At 35.2% G+C, this 25,164-nt stretch overlaps 2 protein-coding genes across 2 annotated transcripts; both read right to left on the reverse strand.

Annotated features, from left to right (window-relative positions):
- Nucleotides 1-1,623: 1,623 nt before the first annotated feature.
- Nucleotides 1,624-16,034, reverse strand: LOC120331176 (kanadaptin-like). Its single transcript, XM_039398235.2, has 16 exons — nt 15,662-16,034; nt 14,655-14,812; nt 13,735-13,847; nt 12,534-12,747; nt 10,809-10,873; nt 10,060-10,190; nt 9,463-9,624; nt 7,630-7,827; nt 6,071-6,240; nt 5,353-5,422; nt 4,482-4,671; nt 4,005-4,068; nt 2,816-3,257; nt 2,416-2,492; nt 2,112-2,178; nt 1,624-1,892 (listed from the first exon to the last, which is right to left on the reverse strand). Exons 1-16 carry the CDS (start codon nt 16,032-16,034, stop codon nt 1,843-1,845), a joined length of 2,544 nt encoding a protein of 847 aa, XP_039254169.2. The 3' UTR covers nt 1,624-1,842.
- A 143-nt stretch (nt 16,035-16,177) lies between these two features.
- LOC120331172 (pre-mRNA-processing factor 40 homolog A-like) lies at nt 16,178-20,297 on the reverse strand. The gene has a single exon (XM_039398222.2). It carries the CDS (start codon nt 20,208-20,210, stop codon nt 17,460-17,462), a length of 2,751 nt encoding a protein of 916 aa, XP_039254156.2. The 5' UTR covers nt 20,211-20,297; the 3' UTR covers nt 16,178-17,459.
- Between the last annotated feature and the right edge of the window lie 4,867 nt (nt 20,298-25,164).

The raw sequence follows: 25,164 nt of genomic DNA on the forward strand, positions 1-25,164 counted from the left end.
AAAACTTCGTTTCTCTATGTCCACAACCCGACCCACCAAACCATTCAGTGTACTCTTTGTCAGCACTAAGATTTTTTCTTCATCAAGCATAAAATCCCAATCCGACTGGTTTTTGTTCAAAAAAGCGCTCACATGAATGAAAATGCATAATTTTTTTTGCTCTTGTCGCTGGGTTAAATCTTTCGCCTTCTTGACCGATGCATTTATTACTGTATGGCAAAGCGATGGCCGCATTCCCTTCTCTCGCCTTTCCCGCCAAATTTTCAGTGTGGCCCAGCTATTGGTTATATAGCCCAACGACAAAATAATGTTGCACACCCATGTTCCAATTCACCTGGATACAATAGCTTCCAGTGTTGCACCGTAGAAAAGCGCCGACAAGGTTCCAAAATCGGAAAGCATTTGAAGCAGAAAAATTACTATTATGCACTTCCCTATATATATATATGCGCTTCGCTTTGACTTAAATCCAATGAATACGCTTGTTTTTACGTTCCAAATAGACGGTACAATCCAATCAGTCACTTTCTCCTCGCTAAAGTTACTTCGTAGAAACGTTGACTGTGTCACGTAACATATCGTCGAGAACAACGACGGTGCTTTTACAGATGAAATAAAGAAGTTCCTCACGGGTCACGTAAGCAGGCTCTGTGGGCCAGACAGCGGTACGCGAGGCGTATGTTGCATCCCCCTGATCTACATTATAATGAGACTAACAAACATATATTATACCCTGATCTTAATCAAAAAGTGTTCACTTGTCGAATAAACTCCAGATAGTATCTGAACTATAGGGTTGTTTCCTAAATGATCATGAATGTGAGTTTAGTACAGAACTAAAATAGGGTTAAGGTCGGATTGCCGACGTTGCGACTCACTCAAACTAAATCCATTATGGTGTGGACAATACAAGATGTATTTGTTTTTATCAAGCATGTAACTCTTAACCAATACACTCTGGTGCACTTCTCGTGTATTTCAGTCCCGATAAATTCTATCTTGCATTGTATTGTATCATATTCATAGGAGTCAAAATAAACTATTTCATTTCTAGAAGAGTCATGAATAAAAAGTTAATTTCCAGAGAATAATACTACTTGAACTAGGGATGCGCCATTTGATCGACTCTAAATCCACACTCTGCCAAAGAGAAAACAGCTTGAACAAAACATCCTGCACATGAATATCTCTGCATGATATGATTTATCAATACCACGTCTAGATCAAATGTATACCTGAATTTTGGAACATGACTACTCATCAAAAGAAAAAAATTCTCATAGTTTTATCATAGACAGCCCATTGTATGTTCTTGATAACATAGGGTCTACAGTGGCCAGGAAGCAAGAGCCAAGTTTACCAGAATATATGAAGCTGGCGCTACCAGAAATTTCAGTGGCTCCAGCTCTTAATAAATATTTTTTACATTTAGTCGCATTGAAGCAAAACTTGATTTGGGCTTATACTTCATGGCAGTGGTCTAATCCATAATTTTGACTGGAAACATGAAGCTGCAGTGTTTGAATATACTGTGACTCCAAAGCTGTAGTAGCTATTCTGATTTCCAACCAAGCCCCTGATATCCAGGTTTACTAGTCCAGGAATGATATAGAAATAGCTACATTGTTTTCAATGTATGAATATCCATTTATTAATGTACTAAGTATCATATTCTGCTTTCTGATAATAAGCAGTCCAGCTGCAAATAAAAAAAAAAACAGCCTGATGACAGTTATTCGTGACTCAGCAAATCTTTGAAGGTCATACATTTGCAAGCGCTCAAGACACATTGCCTCATCCTGGATGTGGAACATTTTTCTACTGGAATCTTCTGTTCAAATCTCAGTATCCGAGTTTTTCATTTAAACTTGTTTTTCCATCACCAGTTTGACCTGAAAAATTAGGCAAGTGTGTTAGGAAAGGCTGTACTTGAATCATAAAATATTATGCGATGGACCTGGACAATGGACATAATGACTATCAATTCCTCAAGCATTTCATTTCGAGTTACCTGAAGGCATACAGACATTCATGGTTGATTTAATGCTGAAAGAACAATTTTGAAATTTTTTTCATCCTGTAAGTGCTTCATTTAAAACTAAAATTCATACCTTCAGGTGGTAGCCATGCACTGTAATTGGGATCATCTGAGTATTCAACTTTGGATGACGGCTTCGCCTGAAAAGTATAAAACTATTATTAAATATGTTCGTTGCAAAATCCGGTAATCCCACAATAACACCAACATAGATAAACCCGAAAAGAAACATTACTCAAAACTTTGTCGAAGATCCAAGGTTGATTTCATTAAAACGAATAGATTAAAATTTTTTGAGACCCCGCTGAATTTCTACATATCTAGCTCATCGTGAACATGAAATAATCAGTAGATGTTTTAACAAATAAAATTCGAACCTTCCTGATTCTTTGTCTTTTACGTTTTGGTTTTGGAGCTCCTTCATCCTCTTCAATGTCTCTTTCAGAAGACTTTTCTGTAAAAATTAACAGTTTGTCTATGTTGAATGAATACAATAAATTTGAACCAATTTAACACGAGTCAGAATTTTATGTAAGAAGAATTTATGCCCTCAACATTTTTGTTCCTAAGAATTAAAGAGAGAATCTTGAAAGAATGTCGTCTGACAACAATTCATAAAGACTATTTGAAAGTATTCTGTATTATCTCTAAATAACAAATTTGCAGCAAATGAGTAAATTATGTATTTTGAAAGAACTGGCCATAACAAAATGCCAGTGAGCTAACGCCAAACACACAAATTTCATTTTAAATATAAGTTTTATGCAAACAAAATACCTTGTTCAGCTATCAATTGTTGTTTTAATTCCGGTGGTAACGTTGGACCGAGAAGTTTTCTTTTTGGTGATTTGCAAATTGCAACATGCGTTTTTTTATCTTGTATACTGTCATCAACAGCTGTCGATTGAGATTTGAATTCCACAAGCTTTTCGACATTATCAGTTTCTTTTTTCTCAACCTTGACTAAACCATTATTACATGGAGAGTTTTCAGAAGTACCATCTGCGTTGTTCGTTGTTGAAACATGTTTTACTGGCAAAGTTTGCAATGTTGGCTTCACATCAGTTTCAGGTTTAATATCCAACAATTTAACTGTTTTGGTTTGTACAGATGTACTGTGATGATTTTTGTTCTCTTCTATGTCTTCATTTTCTTCCACAATATCTTTTTCGTCTTTACTTCCTTCTTCTAAAACCTCTGGTTCGTGGATTGGTCTAACCTGAAAAAGTTAATACAGCATGTATGAATGAAAGAAGCGCGGACAAGTGACTCATACTGTGTGGCATGTCTGATGTAGACTTTGTGAAAATGGCTATGAAAATAGGATAGAATATTCATATTTATCCCAAGGTACCATGCTTCTCGTTTGGTTACCAGTCCATGTCTAGTATGGGATTGGTTAGCCAGTTTGTTATTTCAGATACATGGATTTTATTGTGCTGGAAACAAACCAGTGGATATGAGAACCACCCTGCAGCAGAAAAGAGTCCATAAATTCACGGAATTCAAACGTGCGAAACCACACAGGGTAACCAGAGGAACGGAGACGAGGATATTCATAACGCTTAGCACGATGCACAACCGCTGATAAAAACAAGAAAAATTAATGGGATAAATTATCAAAAAATTATTTGGGTTGAAAAATTTACATCTAATGATATTTGAAAAATATAAATGATATGAACTTCTATAAAGCTATCTTTACTTGTGCACAAATTGTTTATGTTTGCGAGATATAACATATGGGCACCCAAGGATAAAAAAAAACTTTATTACTGAAATGAAGTCCGATTGCACAGCATCATAAATATAAACAGTCCAAAACTGTGCCTTATTGATAGAGTTGGAAGGCGTGATTGTACAAACAACTTGAAATCAAAAAATAATCATCAATTGGTGGTATAGACCCCCAAGGCCAAGAGCATCGAAAATAAGAACACTCAAGAAATAACTTTATTCGACTCACATTCAACGTAGTTTTTTTTTTCCCCTTCATTTTACCAATGAATGAATATGTCTTGACAAATGAACTAAAGCAAATAAAGTATAGTAAATATAAGGCACAGGTCTATTTTTTGTTATTGTATACTTTTATTTCATTGCTATTCAGAAATCTTGAGTCTTAAAAATCATGGACCCATCGCACTCAAATTTTAATTCATAATCTGGTGAAATCCAATTGTCTCTTCGAAATATAGTAAAAATTGATTGCCACTTGTTTTCGCATATTTTACTACTTTTGCTCCATAATAAACGGACATCTTTCTAGCATAGCATATAGCATACATAATTTAATTACACCATGGGTAAGATTTGGATTTATAAGCAAAGCACCCCAATAATAGAATTCAATAAGTAAGTAGAACTCAGATACTCAGTAAGCAAACTTCAGATTTATTATAAATTCTCAACTTCTTTAGCTGTTGTATGCTTATAAACTTACCTAGCTAAAGGTGGCATAGAAGATGGCCTGGCTAGATCTGCAAGTTTAGACACCCTCATATATTCTTTTTTTGCTTCAAACAGTCGTCGTTTTAATTTTGCTCTTGTTGTTGTGTCCAACGCTTTACCTGACTTAACTTGTTGCATGAAGGCATCAAGCGGATCCACAGAGTCAGCATTCATTTTTGTGGCTGTTATAACAAGAAAGCAATGATCAAACAAACAGGCACAAATATCAGAAGAATAATATTGTCACTAAAATATCGGCAAAATTCAATTGAATGTTAAAAGAATAATACTGAATGCTACCTTCAAGTACTGAAATTAAAAATCAATCGTTCCTTTTGTTAAAATAAAAAGTGATTTTCCACAAACACAAAAAGAACAGCAATAAAAATTTTCCACATGTAGGCTACAGCATATGTTCAACGATAACCAAACTTTGTGGGCTTGGAATCAACTGTATTTTGGTTTAAATTAATTATTAAGGTTTTAATTGTTTCCAGTGCCAGTTAACATCAGCATGCTGAGTGATGATAACCTCCATGTTAGGAGACAAATTTTTGTTACGCTCGAGTGTCATGATTACATAGTCACATTTATATTTTCTGAGTCAAATCATTCAGGAAAGAAAAATAAAATTCACATGATAATGCCCAACAAGATCATAGCTTGCAGTATTCAAGATTATTAATTAGTAATTTAATACCCACAATTGTTTTTAGAATATTGGTTATCAAAATTGGTGCACTACAACCCACTAGTTGGCGGGAGAAGTTCTTTTATCACATGGATTAAAAATAATTGTTCCAGGCCGAAAAAAATTTCTGTATGATTTCATTGTAAAATGTGTAAAAGCAACAAAATTTCACCTTCTTTATCCTTCTGTAACTTTGCTTCAATATCTTTGACTTCATTGTCAAGTTGTGTAATTTTATCTACCTGCAATATCAAAATGAATTTTAATAAGAAGCTTTGAACTTCTCTTTCAACAATGCTTTGCTAGACATAGTTAGCTAAATTTACTGAGGCTACAAACTAAACTGTTAAATTATCTAATTAAATAACAAAGAACCCCTATATGAATGAACCCAAAAGGCCAAAACCCAACATTTTAAATGTATGACGGCAACACAGAGATCAGGGATGTTCAAAACGAATCGAATATTCGAATGCATTCAAAATGTAATATTCGATATTCTAAAATTATAATTTCAGAAAAGTTTTGGAAATTTCCATTAAAATTTTTTTTTATTAGTATCAGTTCAAATGTGATGTCAGGCATAAAATAGACTTAACTTCTAGCAAAGTAAAAAAAGGGAATACATTGGTTATTTGGTACTCCGGTAGTATGTGTACCAGGTTAGAGTTAGGCCATACTTTAATTCCGATTTTCCTTATTTCAGTTCTATTACGAGTTCGGGGACTGTCTGTGTTAGCCAAGTGAATATACCCTCTGCCCAAAGATTTCCGTCACTTTACACAACTTGATGTAAAGTAGGCGAACAAAATTAGTTACCTCTATATTGGTACACACATTTCTTGAGCGAAAACAATTGATCATAAACTCATGCATTCTTACATTCTTACCAATGATTCATATGTTTCAACAGTTTTAGGTATCATAGAAGATTTCTTGAGTCTCTTCATTCTCAAATTTCGTTTTTGTTCTAGTTCACCAGTTCTATCATTATATTCATCTTCATCACTGTCATAAAAATCATCTTCTTCCCATTTTTTCGCTCTTTCTTTATGGTGTCCTGATTACAAAAATATACAATGCATCACATAGGTTGAAAAGTTTCTTTATTAGCCTTTCAACCTATGAGGTTTGTTGGTGTTTCCTTTTGAGGCCACAGTCATTTCCAGTGCCACAATCTATGCATGGGTACTTTATGCCATTTAAAAGTGATTCCAATGACATATAATAAGTGATATATTGTGTACTTCAACACACGACAGACTTCAGACATGCATAAAATGGTCGAACAATTTTTGACAGGCTGGTCTGTTAAAAGAAATTAAGGATAGGATAGGACTGACATATTCATACTGGGGAAGAGGAAAGTCTATAAGACAGCCTAATCATATGGCAACCCATGGCATCTTGTCCGGTTACCAGCGCATGTTGGGTATGGGATTAGTCAGCCAGTTATTTGTGTTAACTGTATTTCTGGCAACTAGCATTTTCCCAGATGGTTGAGCATGACCTTTGATGTCATCAGTTTCAGGTGACTGACCATGACCAACCACCTGTAAAGGTGATTTGGCCATGTGCACTCAGGAGTCTGGTGCACAGCTTAGTTGGTGTTGCTTATATCTGTACGTGTTACTTTGGTTATTGCTTTGGACATTTATTGCTGTTTGATAAAAACATTTATTAAATATACTTTGGAGTCACTTTAAAAATTTGTTTCAGATGCATGGACTTGCGGTTACCGACAAGCGGTTATGTGAACCAGCAAATCCTCTTGCACAAAATTATCCCCAACAGGGTAATGCGATGGCGAGCGTATTTCTAACCTTAATAATATGCGACACTGTGTCAAGACGAGCTTTGAAGTAAAAGAACCTGTAAAATCTTGACATCCGGACGATCCGGTCAAATGATTGTATTGGATTTAGAAAATTTGTTAAATTTCGACATTTGAACTATTTGATGCTCGAATACAAAGCACTGTTGTTTGAATAATGTTTATACTTTTTATACCTGTTTGCGAATAGATAACCAGTAAATCGCATTGATTTGGATAGTCAATTAGTATGTAACCCAATAGAGGTCGAGAAATATGGAAATTTTCATAAACATTATAATATCACAATGAGTTTTTTAACTATACAGTAATTAGTAGAGTGAGTGTCTATTCTTGTGTTAGGTTTTTGGGTAGGCAATGTTGAACTGGAAGAGATTCCGGTCCTTCCAAAAAATACAATTGCTATTTACACATTGTTCTGTATGTCTATTTCAGTATGAAAGGCGTGGAAAGTAGTTAAAGTTGGCAGTTAAAATTGGTAGTAGTAAATTTGGTTGTATGATCGAAAAGTTCAGATAACTGGAAATCTAAATAAATAAGTTTTGATAGAGAATTCCGTAGCATGGAACTACTAACGTCCTTCTGAGGTACAAAATATACCAACCATATTCACACCTTTATGATGAAATAATCCATGCCGTTCCAAAGTTCGACATGCTTCTAATGCACATTGTCTTATTGCATCTTTCTTTTTTCCAGTTGCATTAACTTCTGCATAAACTGGTTTTCCACCGGTTCCATCGATAGGCAAACATAAACTAACATGCCAGTGACCTGAACGTCGCTCACTGCATTCAAAATCAAGTTCCATCTCTATAAAAAAAATGTAAAATTGAGTGTAACCTACTAAAATTTTTTCAACTCAAATATTTTCGGGTAATTTCCTCCTTTAGACCTGTTTTTGAAAATCTAAACAACATTCAAAAAAAGTTATATTTCATGGCATACATTCAATAGTACTCCCAGTAGTGTGTGGTACCAGGTTGGGGTTAGGCCATAATTATTCCGATTTTCCTTATTTTAGTTCTATTATGAGTTTGGGGACTGTCTGTGTTAGCCAGGTGAATATACCATACCCCATAGGTTTCAGTCCCTTTACACAACTTCATGAAAAGTGGGCGAACAAGATTAGTTATCTTCATATTGGTACACATACTTCTGGAGTGATCATTTATTTCACTGAAAATTAACTTTTTCACAGTAAAACCAAATGTCACATTTTTTAGAAATGAACTTTTTCTGAATATCTCTCATTATTTACCACGTATTAGTTCCAAAGCTGCACCAGTTTTAGTTTTGTCTTTTGGTAGTGCCCTATGTCTATTCTTGGGTTTGGCTTTTAGAACCAAACTATTTCAAAAATAAGGATTTTTTCAAAACCTCACAAAGTTAGACAATTTGGTTCTACTGTGGCGATGTTGTAGATCAGGGTGGCCCAAACCCAGGCCCGCGGGCCACATGTGGCCTGTCGCTCCATTATCTGTGACCAGCGTTAAAATTCGAAGAGTAATCAAAAAATCACATTTCGTGTTGTTTCGTCATAAAATTAATCAGAAAAATCTTTTGACATATTGTCATCACTAATGTCATTGAATAGTTTTATGGCTAGCTGGGGAAACTAGCAAAGTTGAATGATGTGCTTGGCAGTCTAAATTTTTATCTGGCTTTCTAACTTTTTGGTTGAGAATATAATTATGCTAACAATATCATAGAAAATTAAAAATTGAATGCGGATTCTATTAGCCTAGAATGGCTATGCCTGATAACTATGTGATTGCACAATAAAAGTGTTTGTTTTGTATTGCACTGTTTACCTATTCTTGGCATTATTGTGGCCCGCGAACAATGCAAAAATAATTTTGTGGCCCGCGGAGCCGACAACCTTGGACCACCCTGTTGTAGATATTCCACATATTATCAAATGTGTATACAAGTTTTCGTTGTTATTCAACGTTGAGCTTGCAAAATCTGAGAATCCGTGTCAAAAACAAAAAATGGCCCATTATAATGAGAAGATAAATAGGTAATGTGAATCCACAATTAAAATCTGAATAAGTGAAAACGATAATGATTATATTTATATTATGCTATGGTCATTAAAAGTAACGGCGCTCCAGAAGTGTGTGTGTGTACCAATATGGGGTAATTAATTTCATTCACCTACTTTACATCAAGTTGTGTAAAGGGACTCAAACCTATATGGGGTATATTCCCTTGAATAACACATACATCCCCGAACTCGTAATAGAACTAAAATAAAGAAAATGGGAATAAAATTATGGCCTGAACCTAACCTGGTACACATACCACAGGAGTACCAGAGTGACTAATATGAATATGGTGAAGCACAATTATAGGCCTTTATGGAGAAGGCTATTTAAATTGCAATTGGGACCATATACCAATCCTTATTCCTATCTAATAAATATAATAAGCTGATAAACTCACTTTCTCGTTCATAAAGAGTAGTCAATGCTTTGACAGGATCTTTCATATAAAATGGATCTTTTTTAACATGAACCAGGATAGCATCAGGATGATCTGCTTTCTCATCTCCTTCAATTTCTTCCTCTTCCTCTTCATCACTGCTGCTCTCCACTGCATCTTCCACTGTAAGTATTAATATAAATCAGAATCCTATATGGTTGTGGAGCAGATTATTAAACTCTACTATAGTCTCTTGATAATAGTAGATTAAAATATTACGCAACAGAAAAAGTCATTATGAGCTATTATAACAAACGTGCAATCAAGGCAACCGTTTCAGAAGGCATTGGGTGGAAATTTCCGATTCAGATTTTGAAACCCCCTTTTTGAAAATGCTGGTTGCGCCCCTGACTATTGTTATGTTTTACCGACCTTTTAGTGCGATCAGTGTTATGTGCCTATACCGACAAGCTAAATTTTTAGTACAATCAGAGTCGTGTCCATATAAGCCGACCTCCTAATTTGGCAACTTTTTTGAGTTTTAAACTCGGCTTATATGCGAGGATATACGCTAACGTTAATAATGAATATTTGAGGAAAATGGAACAGCAATCTTACACATTCCCCAAGTCACTCCTGTGCTCTCTGTATTTCTTTGATTACGATTTTTCTTTTCATCATCTTCATCACTACTACTATCTTCACCCAACATCATTCGTTCCAAATCTTTCTTTTTCTTTATTTTATTCCTGAAACAAATCATTGAGCAATTATTCATCGAAAATATTGAATTTCTTGCATTGACAATAAAAAATATGAATAAGAACATAATGGTCAGGGCCGCAGCCAGGAGGGGTGAGAAATGTAAAAAAAGCAATTTTACATAGTTTGGAACCCTTTATAAATCCTCAAGACTCTTGGAAACCCACGTTTCCGAAGTCCGGATGGACCCGCTAGCCGTTACGGTCTAACTTGGCAATTAGAAATTTCATGTCTATGCCCGTGATAATTCTACTTGAAGAGAAATGTGTAAAAATAAGGCCAAATCTCTGATATTTCACAGTAATTTGTATCAGTCAAGTTCATAAATGTTCTGACTAAACTTAATTAAATAACGTTTCCCAAGATAGTTAATGGCTGGCATATTGGTTTTACAATACATGGCATATTGGTTTTACAATACAGAGTTGTTGAGTTAAAATTTTATGTCTGCCACCTTACCTAAGGTGTAATAATAAAATGTGCAGGCAATACTGAAGTGAAAAGAATATGGACGGTCTTTCAAAAAGCACAGAATGGTTACTTTAATATATTTTTAATATCAGATTCTATCGAAATGAGAGTAATAAAAATATATTTTTACTAACTTATTGAACTCTCTCAATTCGGTAGCACTTTGCGTTGATTCCATTTCCTCATCTTCTTGAGGCCCCTGCATTAGTCAACAATTAAGTGATATTATTTTTGAGCAATGGATTGAAAAATATATATCTAAAGCTGTTTCAAATTTCGCCATTGAGTGTAGGTATGTTACAAAAAAATTAAAGTTCATCCGATTTAAATCAAAACTGCACCAGTGGATAGATCTAAGTGAAAATAAGAAAACAATACCAAGTTTGCGAAAAACGGTCAAGAATTAACTGAGATATCGGCATTTAAGTACCGCCCGATAGGCCAATTTTTTTCATAAGGATTGTATTGCGCCGACTCAAAAACTGTGACCGCAAGAATGTCAGACCGATATACAACAGAATGTATCTCGGCTATTTTTGAAGGTAATCGAAAAAAATTAGGAACGAAAAGTTATTGTGAATAGAAGAAACTAATACAAAAAAGTTTACAAATTCTTTTTAACGATATTAGCTGCTTTCCAATTAATTATGTACGAGAAAGTTTCTAAACTTTACATAACCTCTGGTCTGCAACGACTTTCCCACTACACAAGTCCCCGCCTACGCGGCAATTAACTGATTTAGCGTTTTTCATATCCGACCTTAATGAACGATTAATTATCATTTAATATTCCTTAACTCGTAAGATATTTACCGCGCTTAGTGAAACGCTAAACGAGAGAAATCGCTGCGAGGGAAAATGTCGGCATTCAGTCGATGACTGATGCACGTTGACAGACGCGTGCTAAGATCATACTTCTCGTGCCTTGAATTAATTTGTACCGTTTCGTAAACGTATGCGAATTGATTTTTTTCAATAAGAACTTTAATAAATATGAAAAAAAATACCACATATCAATCCTTAATCTTTCGATGTGCGTCACATCTAAGAAAATTGAGATTACGTCAGGATTTTATTCTGGCAACGATCATTGAGGCCGTCGGAAGATCGTCGCAAATCAACCCTGGAGTTGAGCATATTAGTTTGACAGTGCCTCGTTGCGGGTAATAATTAACGATGTTCTGATTGAACAAACTTCATAAAAATTGGTAAGTATCAAGTTAGGAATGACATACATGCGTCCATATATAGTTTATTGGTGTCCATAGACAATATCCTTAATTTGCAGTACGTATACCGTTAGCGTAATTTTTAAAAGCCCGAATGTTGGAAAATTTATGCGCTAATGAAAAAATTCAAATACCGAATCATAGTTGCGCATTTTATCTAAGTTATGTCAAAATTTCATGGAATTCCAAACAACAGCAGGCAGTCCGAAGTCGTTTTTATGAGCGGTATTCTGACACGGCGTTACGGTACTTAGCAGACGTGGTGCGTACATTTTTTGGCGCGAAAAAGCGCGATTGTACCATTCCTATTAGATGTCAAAATAACTAGATCAAACGAAAATATTGTGAATTATTCCTGAATTAAAAATCAGCAAAAAGGAATTTGTATTAGAACCAACTTTTTTTCATTGTAGCTTCAATACATAGTAAAACAAAGTATATTTCTTAGTTTTGGCACACTCATTTGTTTTACTACTTGAAAATTAAAGGAGACTAGTCTATAGACACTACAAGCAATTTTTTTATGTTGCAGAGTAAAATTTTTTAGGCCAGGCCTAATTGAATTTTAATTCTGAAAATGACATGCTTTGAATTACAGTTACTTAATTTAGTTCAATAATTTTCATTTACCTGTAATATAAATAACCTGGTACTCCCGCCAAACTTCACAACATGTCCAACTTTGATTCTGTAGTAAATTTTTGGTAAAATGTTCTGTTTATTTATCATAGTACCGTGTGTACTACCCAAATCATAAACATAAAATCCATAGGATCCATCCTTTTGTAATTCAACATCTTCGCAGTCTGAAGTAGGAGCACCATATTGCAACACTGAATGATATCTGAAAGTCAATAGTGATAGTTCTCAGATAGCGGATTTTTTTTTCAGATATTGAACTTGGTGGACTACCCTTGAAAAAATTAGAAATAGAAGTTTAAACTACCCCAAATCGGCAGAAAGGCTTGCTTGTGTAAAAAATTTTATATTCAAAATTTTCAAGGGTCTCAAAACAAATGGGCGAATTTTAAAATTTCGATAAAATATTCATTAGAAAATAATACAAAGAAATATGCGTTCTTCAATATGCTGGTATCTAATCTCACTTTGAAGCAATAGTCACCAAGTAATTCAATAAAAGGTTTCAAAGTTTAGAAATCAAAATTATATAGTTTTTCGTCATTTTCTCAAACCAGCTTTTTCAAAAATCACCCTTTTGAATAAAAGCCCTCCATCTGTTACCCTGGAATCAGGAAATTGATCAGAATTTCAAATCAGGAAGAGGAGTAAAGAATTGGTCAACAAAGAGTCTCGAGAAGTTCAATTCAGTATTTCAAATTGCAAGGTGTCTGAATTTGGAATCTGACATTCTACATGACAGCAGAGTTTAAAATTGCACAAGCATCATTTACATCACATAGGATTAGATCATTTGGCTTATTTCTTATTCTTTTCACACGACCAATGTTTGTATTCCTCTTTTGGAATAGATACAACATACAGATAATGCAAGACTTTAATAACTTTAATAGATTAACTGTTTGTTATACAGGGTGATCATAAAGTTCTGTTAGAATTAAAATTTGTTATGAAATCAAAGTTCTCACTATATCTTAACCAGGTTTATTTTATTATAATCAATGTTCTTCAAGTTTTTTTTCATCTCATTTAATACACCTTTATATACACTCAAATTAGTTGCATGAAGCACATCAAAGTGCTTTTACCTAGTTTGAAACATAAATTTATGAACACTATATATATACCTCACTCATAATCTTGGATCTGAATGTGACATTTAAAACCAAATTTCAATCACTATAAATGTTACCTTGATATTGAGGGATGTTCCATCTTGATATGACAATCAGGTAATCTTCCAACTAGAAAATAATCTCCGTTCGAGAGGTCTATTTTATCAATGATAGAACCCATTTTCAGCACCTGTAAAAATATTTATCAATGTGTGTCATTTAACAGTTAGCACAGAAACAGGAAAAAATAAGATTGAAATTCTGGTTCAAAATACACTTGTGTTGAAACTAATATAACCAACGCATAATACCCATATCATCATGGTTTCTAACTAGTGTGCATGTCATTTTCTAGTTAGGGCCACTTGTAGAATATGAACTTCTTTTATTCATTGATGAAGAAATCATCAAAAGGATATAATGACAATAAAAAGTTAGTGACCACTATCCTATTCCATCGTGGAAGTTTTCAAAAATTTTTTGAGTACGCTAATTAGAATTTAAACACCAATAACAAAGAATGAAATATTTCGTAATTTTTACATCGGGTCATAATCACGCTTTAACAGGGGGTAAATTACGGCCTACCGAAGTGTTTCATCCGGCCCACTTGTGTCTGCTGAAATTATGACTATAGTTTTTATGGATATAAATTTCCATTGAAAATATCGTAAAAATAACGTCACAATGACCCCGATTATTACTTTGTGCTGATTAATATCATATAAACGTTAGTGAATAAAAGTGAATAAACTGTTTTTATTCATAGTTTTGAGCCTCCGGCCCAGTAAACAAGTCTAGTATCTGTAACTGGCCCATTCAGAAAAGCAATTGCCCACCTCTGCGCTATAACAATTTATATAGGACAATATTTTGGACTGCCTAAATAATAAATATACCATTTTAGAAATGACATTTCAAAAGTTACTAATTATAATCAAACTCAATTTGTTGCAAATACACATCAGCTTATTTGAACAGTATCCAAATCAATTACCTCAAGTGAATATTTTCTTTCTTCAGGTTCTGAGCCCCAATCTGGTGATTCATATGATAATTTTGCAGGAGGTGGTTTAGGTTTAGGAGTTGTATTTTGAGATGATGACTTTTTACTTGATTCATCTGATGCAGGTTCTGCATTCCTTTCCTCTTTTTCTAGAAACATTTTACAAAAGACCTCGTAAATTTCACTGATTTTTAACAATATGACCTTCATAATTAAGCCATACAGTCCGTCTGATTAATTTACAAATTCAATATGAAATTTTTAATGACAGATATAAATGTATTGCTGAAATATTCATAGGTAAACAACAGGTAGTAATGAGCATTGTATCATTTACATACAATTATTTGGAATGTCTTCACTGAAAGAGATTTATTTACATTTTATAATTCTGTCTTGCATTTTAACAATTTGAATAAGGTTATTTAATATCTTTAATATGCAGATGTATTAAGTGACAGTTCCCCCTTGTTAGCAGCTAGTTTAGGTACTGATAGAAAAGTTCATACTTAAATTTGGATTTGGTTAGGTCAAGGTTTTATCAAAGTTGATATATATACATGATTTTCAGTGCTCTTGAAGTATGTAAACCAAGATAGCAGACACCGGAACGTAGTATGTGTACCAGGTTAGGGTTAGGCCATAATTTCAGGTACAAATACTATGTGAGTCACTTGGCTAGTTTCCGAAATCGTAATAAAACGAAAATACGACAAAAAATTGAAATAAAATTATGGTCTAACCCTAACCTGGTACACATACTACGTTCCGGTGTCCGCCCTCTTGGTTCACATACTTCGGGAGTTCCTGATTTTCTTTGGAAACCTATCATTGAGGGGAGTACTTGCAGCTGACAAATACAATGGTGAAAGATGAATACAAATTCTTTCCACAAAGAAGGCTAACGTATATAAAACCTTAAAACCTTCTTATTTTTAAATCCACATAGGTAAGAAACAAGCATTGTATTTCCAATAAACAAATTACTAATCCATTACCTGTCTTTGGCCTTGCAGATCTTTCCATTGTAATAAAAGCTGCAGCTTTAGGAGCTTTATAAATATCTGCTGGAACAGCAAACTTGGACCGAAAAGCCATAGTAACTGGTGATCTTTTCGAACTTGTATCATCCTTTTTTACAGTTTTAGCAACAGGTGGCAGAATCATTGGCATGAGGAATCCATCATCATTTGTTTTCTGATTTGAATCCGTGGCAGAATCAGTAACATGTTGGCTCTGAATTGGAAGTTCTGTCGAATCTTTTTTATTTTCATCAATATGTTTTGAATCAAGATTAGCACCTGAATCAATTTGATTCTGAATTCCATCGTTTTCAGTGATTACATTTTCTTTAGTCTCTGTTTCATCCATTATAAAATTCTTATTGATGATCTTCCAGGGCCAGGGAGAATTTATCTATACTGTGAAAAAGCAGACACAGGAAGGAGCATATTCTGGACACAGTTCTATTTAATTTGTAGATACATATTATGACACAGTAAAACAGCCTGAAATTTTCCTTCAATACAAAAGCAAAATATTATTAATGGAATTCTATAGTCACATATAACATGCCAAATTGTACAAATCATCAATAGTCCTATGTCCTTGGACAGCTAAAAACATAAGAATGTAAAATTTTCAATGACCAAACAAGATATTACACTGTTGAAATATTATATTCTACCCAAAATTTCAATGATATCATATTCTTGGATTCATTATGCTTACTTCAAACCAGTGGTTTTCAAACAGTGGGGTAGGCCCCACAAGGGGAGCAAAGACAATTTTTCGAGGGGACGTGAGGCTAATTAAAATTTAAAATATTAGTTAGATTTGATGCCTGCCTTATTTTGCATATTTACATTTCTTTATTTTGGATATTTACATTCCATCCACGTACTTTCAATGTGTTTTTTGAATGAATAATATTGAGCATTTGGCAAATATTGACAGCATACTGTGGCCGTCTAAGGAAGATCAAAATGTTCAGAATCTCCATGTAATACATACACTCCAAATAGTAATATGAATCAGGGCAAGGTACCTGATATCATAAAATTCAGATTATTAAGATTCACCTAATGAATTCAGTGAATTAAACAAATCTAGGCACAATGGAACAAGTAATATTGGTCAGCACTATGAAAGCATAACACATAATATTTTTACAAGGCATTGGTTATCAAATTGATGAAGATAAATTGACAAATATGATTGTTTAACTAGTTTACAAGAAATAACCATTAGCAACTAAACTCTGTAAATATAGTCAGACAAAATATAATCAGCATACTAAACAAGCATACCTTGGTCATAGAGTGTGGAATTAGTCTTTTCTAGCATATGCAGTTTATGTGTTGCCATGACATAGAAAAAGTGTTACCCAAATTTGATTTCATCACTAATATTCAAATAGAGTTGTTTCTAAATTCGAACAGTGGAGTATTGTTTCAAGTCAAAATTTTGTGCACTGGCTGAAAAATTATGATTTATAGTAAGCAGCAAGATACAAAAATAAGTCTAATATTACTAGCCCCTGTCAAATACGGTAATTGAATATTGCCCTACAGACAGTTTGAAGAACTACAACAATATAAGAACTGCAGAGCACAGACCAGTATAATACCCAAAGTGTCACATTGCATCCTGATTGTAAACTGTGAAAAAACCATCAAATATGCACCATATGGTTCATCGTATACATACTGTACTGATAAAATCCAGCACAATTGTTTTGTTCACACTCATCATATCGAGAAAATTGCGGACAATTTTTATCTTTACGATATTATTTTATTCATCTAGGTTTTTATCCTTCTTTTTCTTTTTTTCTTTACTCTTTTTAGGTTTCTTTTCTTCCTCATCTGAAGATTTATGATGCCGTTTCTTACTCTTCTTTTTTCGTTTCTTTGCTTTCTTTTCACTTTCAGAAAAACTAGATTCAGGGGTAGGTGATCGATTTCTTTTCTTTTTCTTGGCATGATATCGTTCTTTTTCTTCATCTGATTCAGATTCGCTGGAAGAAGATGTCTTCTTTTCTCTGTGTTTTCGTTTTTTCTTCTTTTTCTCTTTTTCTTTCGCTTCTCGTTCCGCTTTTTCCTGTGCGACTTTTGCTTCTTCTTGCAAGACTTGAATGTGTTCTTGAAAGAGACGGATTCGATCTGCTTCCACTGTTATTGCTTTGAAAGCGTCTTCATTCTCGAGTCTCTGACGACATTCCTCCCATGTCGTTTCTATGTCGATCGCTGGAGCAGTAATTTTGAGCATATTACGGAAGGCAGATTCCCTTCGTTTCTGTCGTCGAAGTTCCTCTTTGATTCTTTCTTTTTCTCTCGATTCTGCCTTTTCTATTAAACTATTAAATGATAGTTTGATGTTTCCAGCATCAAGAGTAGCTGCTCTTTTATCTTCAGTCACAACTTTAGCGAATGCATCAAAAGTCGTTTTCAAACCAACCTCAAATCCTTTTTCTTTCAAAATATCGCGTATAATTTTCTTTTCATCATGAAAACGAGATTTGAGGTCTTCCACATAAAATTTGAACAAATCCAGAGGTGTAGAGCCAGGCTGCCCAATTATATGATTAAATTCTGTGGCCGCAGATAGGGTTGGATAAAGTTCCATCCATGTTGACATAGAATGAAGTTTTCCATCATCATGGAAACTATCGAGAAGTTTGGTAAAAGCTTCTCTGCTTTTCCTGTATGCCCGTCGTTCCAATGTCCTTCTTCTCTCAAGTTCTTCCTCTAATTCTTTTTCTTGATCTTTAATGACTTCTTCAAAGCAAATCAAAGCGTCTTCTTTATCCATATTCTGGAGTTCTTCATCTTCCGCAAAAGCAGCATTATCCATTAACATTTGTTGGCACTGAGACCATGTTGTTCTTGCGGAGAGTTTATCAAGACTGTTCAAGATCTTGCGAAGCTGTTTCATATTTCTTCTACGTAATTCCTTTGATTCTTCCTTTTCTTTTTTGGAAAGAAAAAATATCACATCTTCATAAATATCTTTGCGATCACGGTCTTCAACACTTTTCCATATAGGTATATCGGCAAACATTTTATCAGCAGTACGATAACGTATTAGACTTGTCATTTTTTCACTCGTTTCCAAAAACTTTTGTAGTTTTTCTTTATTATCTTTAATTCTTTGCCTTTCCTCTTCTTTTTCTTCTTTTCCCCTCTGTGTTTTAAATTCATTGAAAGCTTGCTTTTTTTCACTTAATTTTTTCAATGCAGTGTAGCGCGGATCATTAACAATTAATTTCATAGCCTGTTCCCATGAAGAAGTTGAGAGTACACCTTTCTCTTTCAGACAATCTTTGAAGGCTTGTTTCGCTTCATCTTTCGTTGTGTATTCTTTTTTCTCCTCTTTTTTCGTTTTTTTCTTACCCCCTTCTTTTTCAGTGGCTTCTTCATCATCGTTGTCAGAATCTTTTTCCTTCTCCTCTTTCTTCGATTCAGAATCATCTTCATCAGATTCAGATTTGGGTTTTTCTTTTTTCTCTTTCTTTTCTTTTCTTGCCTTTTTCGCTTGTGCTTTCTGTTGCTGAGCCATCATCATCATTTGCTGTTGCATCATCATTTGTTGCTGCATCATCATCTGCATTTGCATTGGATCCATCATCGGTCCACCGCCCATCATTGGGCCGCCCATTGGTGGTCCAGGTCCCATTTGGCCCATTGGGCCAGCAGGTTCACTCGGCATGCCTTCACCATCTTTAGGGCTGACACCATCTTTCGATTCACCACTATCTTCATTCTTTGGTTTCAGCTTTCCTTCTTCTTCATCCTTTCTCCTCTTCTCACGTTCTTCCTCCTCCAGTTTTTCTATTTTTTCTTTCATTTCCTGGAGTTCTTTAGGAATTGACCACACACTGGTTTTTGTTTCAGAGTTATAATAATACGGCTTCCCAGAATCTGATTTGTATTCTTTCCAAGGGCAACTAGCAAGCAGTTGTTCTGTAGAAGATTTTAATTCATCAGGTTTCTCCCATTTAGATTGCTTTGTCACAGAATTATAGAAATACGTGCGACCATCCGGTGCTTTGTGTTCTGTCCAATCAGTTTTTGTTCCATCACTGGTCAGCAAAGGTTGGCCTTTGGCACCACCACTACCAGGACCTCCCATAGGATTTCCTCCACCTCCCATCATGCCCATTGGAGGTGGCATCATTCCAGGTGGAGGCATACCGGGTGGGGGCATCATTCCAGGAGGTGGACCACCCAGTCCTGGTGGTGGTCCACCCATTCCCATCCCCATTCCAGGTCCCATAGGTCCTCCCATCGGACCACGCATTGGTCCTCCCATAGGTCCAGGTGGACCCCAACCCATTGGTGGACCATTCATTCCAGGTCCTGGACCACCTTGCATTCCAGGTCCTGGACCAAACCCTGGGCCCAGCATGGGGCCAGGAGGGCCATTGAAATTTCCAGGCCCCATTCGAGGTCCATGTCCATCAGGACCACCCATTTGTCCATTAGGTCCAGGTCCCATATGACGTGGGCCTGGTCCCCTGGGTCCTCCAGGACCAGGTCCTGGCATCTTTTCTGAAATGATTGATGATATGGAATAGGATCTCTCTGAATCGTATCGTATCAAAAATAATTTCTTTTACATTATACATATTAATTTATTCATTATAGAGTATAATTAGCATTTCATGGAAAAACAAAACAACAAAAGGTTACAAATAGAGAATGAAAATTTATAAATACAAAAAAAGGAATCAAAAACTAATTATAATCAGGTAGTTTACCACACATTCTAAGTCCACAAATCGCCGTTGTATTTTGTAAATACGAGAATAGGAATCAAAAATTAATATTAATCGCGAGTTTGCCACAAAATTTATGCCCACAGATTGCCGAGATATTGTGCCCGAACATAATTAATTTTTGATTCTTATTTTCGGACTCACAGAAAAAATGTCACAAATCAAAAAAATAATATATACTTTATCCCGCTTTTTGGAAAATAATTTGGTTAATGGTTGCCATTGGTTTGTATTTAAAAGTATGAACTTTTTACTAGGATGACTTTGTGCTTCTCAAAATATTCGAATCCATGACCGATACCACTATTTAAAATGCCTTACCATGTTAATTTAATTCTATTAACATAACTCAAATGTTGGTAAGTCGGGCAGCTTACCACACATTTTGTGTCCACAAATCCTCGTAGTATGTTAAGAGTATTAATACTTTTATTATTAGAGAATTTTTTGTTCTCTTGCATTGACTTGATGGCATAGGAAGCCGTAACGATGCGCCACCCGCCTTGCTTCGTGATTGAGTCAGACATATCTAGAGAAACATATCTAGATATCGATGATTGAAATAAATGAACGAGAGCAATGCTCAAATATAAGAAAACAAATAACAAACAAAACGAAATATATTATCCACAATTTTCCCAAAATCATATTCTGAACGAAGCCTAACCTATTGAATACCGAGCTGTCCTAGATTCAGAGCTTTCCCAGGTCCTGTAACAACGACTATGATACTTGTGTTTAGTCTCACCGTGAATCAATTGATTCTGTGATTCGAGTCACAATTCGCTAAGCACTAGATTCGCTGGATACCATGGCGTAAATGCCACCGCACGCAATTTTGTTGACATCACGTCAAAAATCGAAGTGGACAACAAATCCCATTAAGCCCAAAAAATGTTCGAAATACATGAAAGTAATAGCATTTTAGCCACAATCACAATCTTTAACCACCGGAAGTTTCAAAGCAATTGGTCCAGTAGTTCAGTAGTTGAAGTGAAAACATTTTTTTTCACAACAACAAAACCGGTAACACAGTAACATGAAGAATAAAATTATTATAAATACCAACAACAACAGCAAATAATACAGTAATAACAAAACTATCTTCAGTCCAATTCGCAAGTGCAGTTTTAAGTATCCTGTGGCATCTGCAGCTGCCGCAAAACCATGGCGGTATTTCCATACCATGGTCGCTACGGCCAAACTCATGGCAACTGACTTTTTAGCTGCCACAAACCAATGTCGAGCTGAATTTTGCTGCCGTAACCGCGGCAGGTGGGCCGTAAAGACAGGGCTGTCTATTATGGTGACAAATATTGGGTAAGTTGGAACGTTTTTCTTATGGATACAGTTTTGATTGATTTGGGGTTAGGGTTTAAGTAGATATAATTCCACATGATCAATTAAAATCTGGCACATTAATTTGTGAATATACCGTTAATACTGATTACTGAATAGCGCTATAAAACCATGGCAAGAGCTGCCGCAGTTCGTTCGTGGCAGGAGCTGCCATGAAGTGGTAAGAACTGCGCCTCCCAATTCGTGTCCAATAATAGGCCTAGCATATTTTTTATATTTTATATAGACACAATACTGCAATAGTACATAAATATTTGGGGTCTAGTATAGTTTAGTACCACAAGTACTTCCGGTGGGCGTAGCACAACGAATTTCGCATATGCTATTCCTAACCCCCACCTGATTATGCCATCCAAAAATTACGTCACTACGACGTCACCACACGTCATAGGGATTGCCAGAGTATAATTACGATCGCCCGAAATGACATCTGCGCCGCTGATAACGAACTTGCTAAAGCCGGCGATCTCTTCCCTATAGTGATCATTGTGACGAGAAAACAAGAGAAATTGCTTGCTCGATTTCGGGTGATCGTCTGCGCGTTTTGGACGACCATCCGCATACTTCGGTGGGCCTTATTACGCCACTGTCTCACATTTTAATTTGAATTTATAAGATATTGCCCGATGTCACATCGTGTTTTTGTTTTATTCTGTTTTTAGGGGACGGGCACGTACTTGTACGTATTTAACTTTTTTATTAAGTTATGCCTGTCCTCCAGATCCTCTGTATTTTGTTTGTCCCTTTGTTGTTGTTTTGTTTGTATCAGAGTGACCGAATAAAATTAATTGATTAACTGTGACGTCGAAATGACGTAATTTTTCAGTGACGTAATCAGGTGAGGGTTAGGATTGACATATGCAAAAATTGTTGAGCCAGGTCAACTAGAAGTACATGTGGTACTAAACTAGGCTACGGTATACCAGACCCAATATTTGTGCACTTAAAAACGAGCCTATGATAATTTTCACTTCTTCACATGGATCTGTGGATTGACAGTACCGGTACCGTACTGTACTGCGGCTAGGATAATTCCTGAATTCTGTGATCGGGTTATACAGTAATACAGGTACCGGTACCCATAATACACATATCTGATGATACAGTGCGGTAGAACAGAAAACGAGCAATCTACTCTTCTCTGCGGGCAGACCGGTAACTCCAAAAACGTCAAAGCGCACAAGCATGCCATTGGTTATAGTCATAGATTACTTACTGAATGTAGTTCGCTCATGGCCGGTTCGCTACGCATGAGTGATGCGTTACTACGTATATAAGTATAAGTAAGTATAAGTTTATTTCGACTCCATAATCAGCAAAACAATAAAATGAATGGTAAAAATAAATAAATAAAAACTGATTATGAAATCAGGAGAGCGAACAAAACCTTAGATAAGGTTTAAAACGTACAGAATGTATATAAGATGTAAGGTTTTGCCAAGAAGATGTGGTACGTGTTCACTCACCTAAAATAATTGAAATATTTCACACACGCTCACACGCACCCACACACACAACCATATAGAAGTTATTAAGTAAAGGGAACATGAAAAATTACATACTGGTAGTTAATAAAAAATAAATAAATAAAAATTACTTGCCACACCATATTAATAAATTTATCATGATTGCCACTGCCAAATTGATCAATTTTATGAATGGGAGTGAACAGTAAAGATAGACTTTTATAAAAAAAAAATTGATTGCCAAGCTGATTATAGATGGAGTCAAATGCCAAAATGCCCAACAAAAGTTGCCAGAATTGGGTGCATGAAGAGGTGGGCTAGACTACTTCATTGCCCAAACTAGAGCCTATTATTGCCAAATTATAGTCCAGATTGCAATAAGTATTCAAATCTATCAGTAACCTCATAAGTATGAGTAAATATAATTAATTAAGGTAGAAAGACAGGGTATAGGAATATGTTGGTTGCTAAGGTTATAAGTTTTTTTTTTCATTCTTAGATATTGACTTCTGCAAGGATAAAGGAATTAGGAATAAAGGAATTAGTATTGTTATTTCACAGGATCATTTCTTCATTTAATGATTGTGACGTAACAGATGTCAATTCAAGTTTATCGTGGATGAGACATCAGCCCGCGAATTTTGTTGTTGTAGACACCATTTATATTCAATAAACTAGCCATTGTACTGATCATCACAGAACGACCTGAAAAACAGAAAATAAATCTGCGAGTAGGATATTCGTCATCAGTTTGCTATATTTTGAAGCTTAAGGAAGAGGATTTCCGTTTGAATTTATTTGCATATTTGGAAGGTTTTGTTGGTTGAAATAAATGTTAATTTTTGTATTTCGGATTTTTAATTTTTTAATCAGGGACGAGCATTATTTTTTCGCGCCGGAATCGTTCTTGTGTTATTACACTTGTGTTTTCTCACAAAAAGTCCGCAAAAGCGTTTGCGGCAGACATCAAACACTGTAATCTCAGCTCGAATATTCAGAACGCGAAAAGGACACCGTTTTATTTTTGGTTCCGACTGCCATCTTACAGGCGAATTTCCGATTGCAACAATCTTAATTTTTTGGATTAGTGAAACATTCTTTATTTTAAATTGAATGATTATTCGAGTTTTTCTGAAAAATGATGAGTACCCGGGGTTAAATGAAAAAAACTTATTTGCGATTTTTTTAGATCAAATTTTACTTTTCGCTACACCCAGTTTCCGAAAATACTAAGTTATAACGCAAAACAATGCATTTTGTTACATTTATTTTGCGCTCCCAATAAAATACATATATCTTGAATTTCGAGTCGCTGATAAATCCGTTCCTATCGCTCAAGCGCGACACACGCCTGGTCGAATGACGGGGGGGTATTTTATTTGACGATAAATTAAAATAGTTGCCACACATGGTATGTACGATGATGACTGGAAATTAAAATTTAGTAACAGAAATGAATTTGCCTCAAGATGTTATTTTATAAGTTTTGCTCGAAGATGCAATCGATTTTTGTCAAAAGCACATTTAGGCCGCGAGCCGAGGCCATTTATCTTTCAGTTTTGTAGCGCACATAAGGTAACTACCTGAAAATGATTTTAGAATGTTCCTTAGAAATTTAGTAACAAATATTGCTTTGTTCCCACTTCCAAAAGTTACAGAAAAGACGCTTTTACTACAATAAATATGTGTTACCATCTGTCCTATTTTCTCTGTTTTTCCGGTATCATGGGCCAATTAACGCAGACTTCTGCATGACGTAACAATTAAATTAGTTAGCTGTAGGTGGATCCCCGTGGTCGGATGAATATCAGATGTACTACTGCTCGCTTTAGCGTTGAGTTGGGTAGTCTTTCCCTAGTTTTTTTCAGTTATTATTAGTTCAGTTATTCTAAGGAGG

The sequence above is a fragment of the Styela clava genome, chromosome 6 (assembly GCF_964204865.1).
Source record: "Styela clava chromosome 6, kaStyClav1.hap1.2, whole genome shotgun sequence".
NCBI lineage: Eukaryota > Metazoa > Chordata > Ascidiacea > Stolidobranchia > Styelidae > Styela > Styela clava.

Coding starts and splice junctions, on each gene's coding strand:
- LOC120331176 (XM_039398235.2), bottom strand. CDS start 16,034: ATGGATGAAACAGAGACTAAAGAAAATGTAATCACTGAAAACGATGGA. Junction 10,191..10,808: donor GAATTGAGAGAGTTCAATAA/GTTAGTAAAAAT, acceptor GATTTGTTTCAG/GAATAAAATAAAGAAAAAGA. Junction 3,258..4,004: donor AAAAAAAAACTACGTTGAAT/GTGAGTCGAATA, acceptor TAACTTTTTCAG/GTTAGACCAATCCACGAACC.
- LOC120331172 (XM_039398222.2), bottom strand. CDS start 20,210: ATGCCAGGACCTGGTCCTGGAGGACCCAGGGGACCAGGCCCACGTCAT.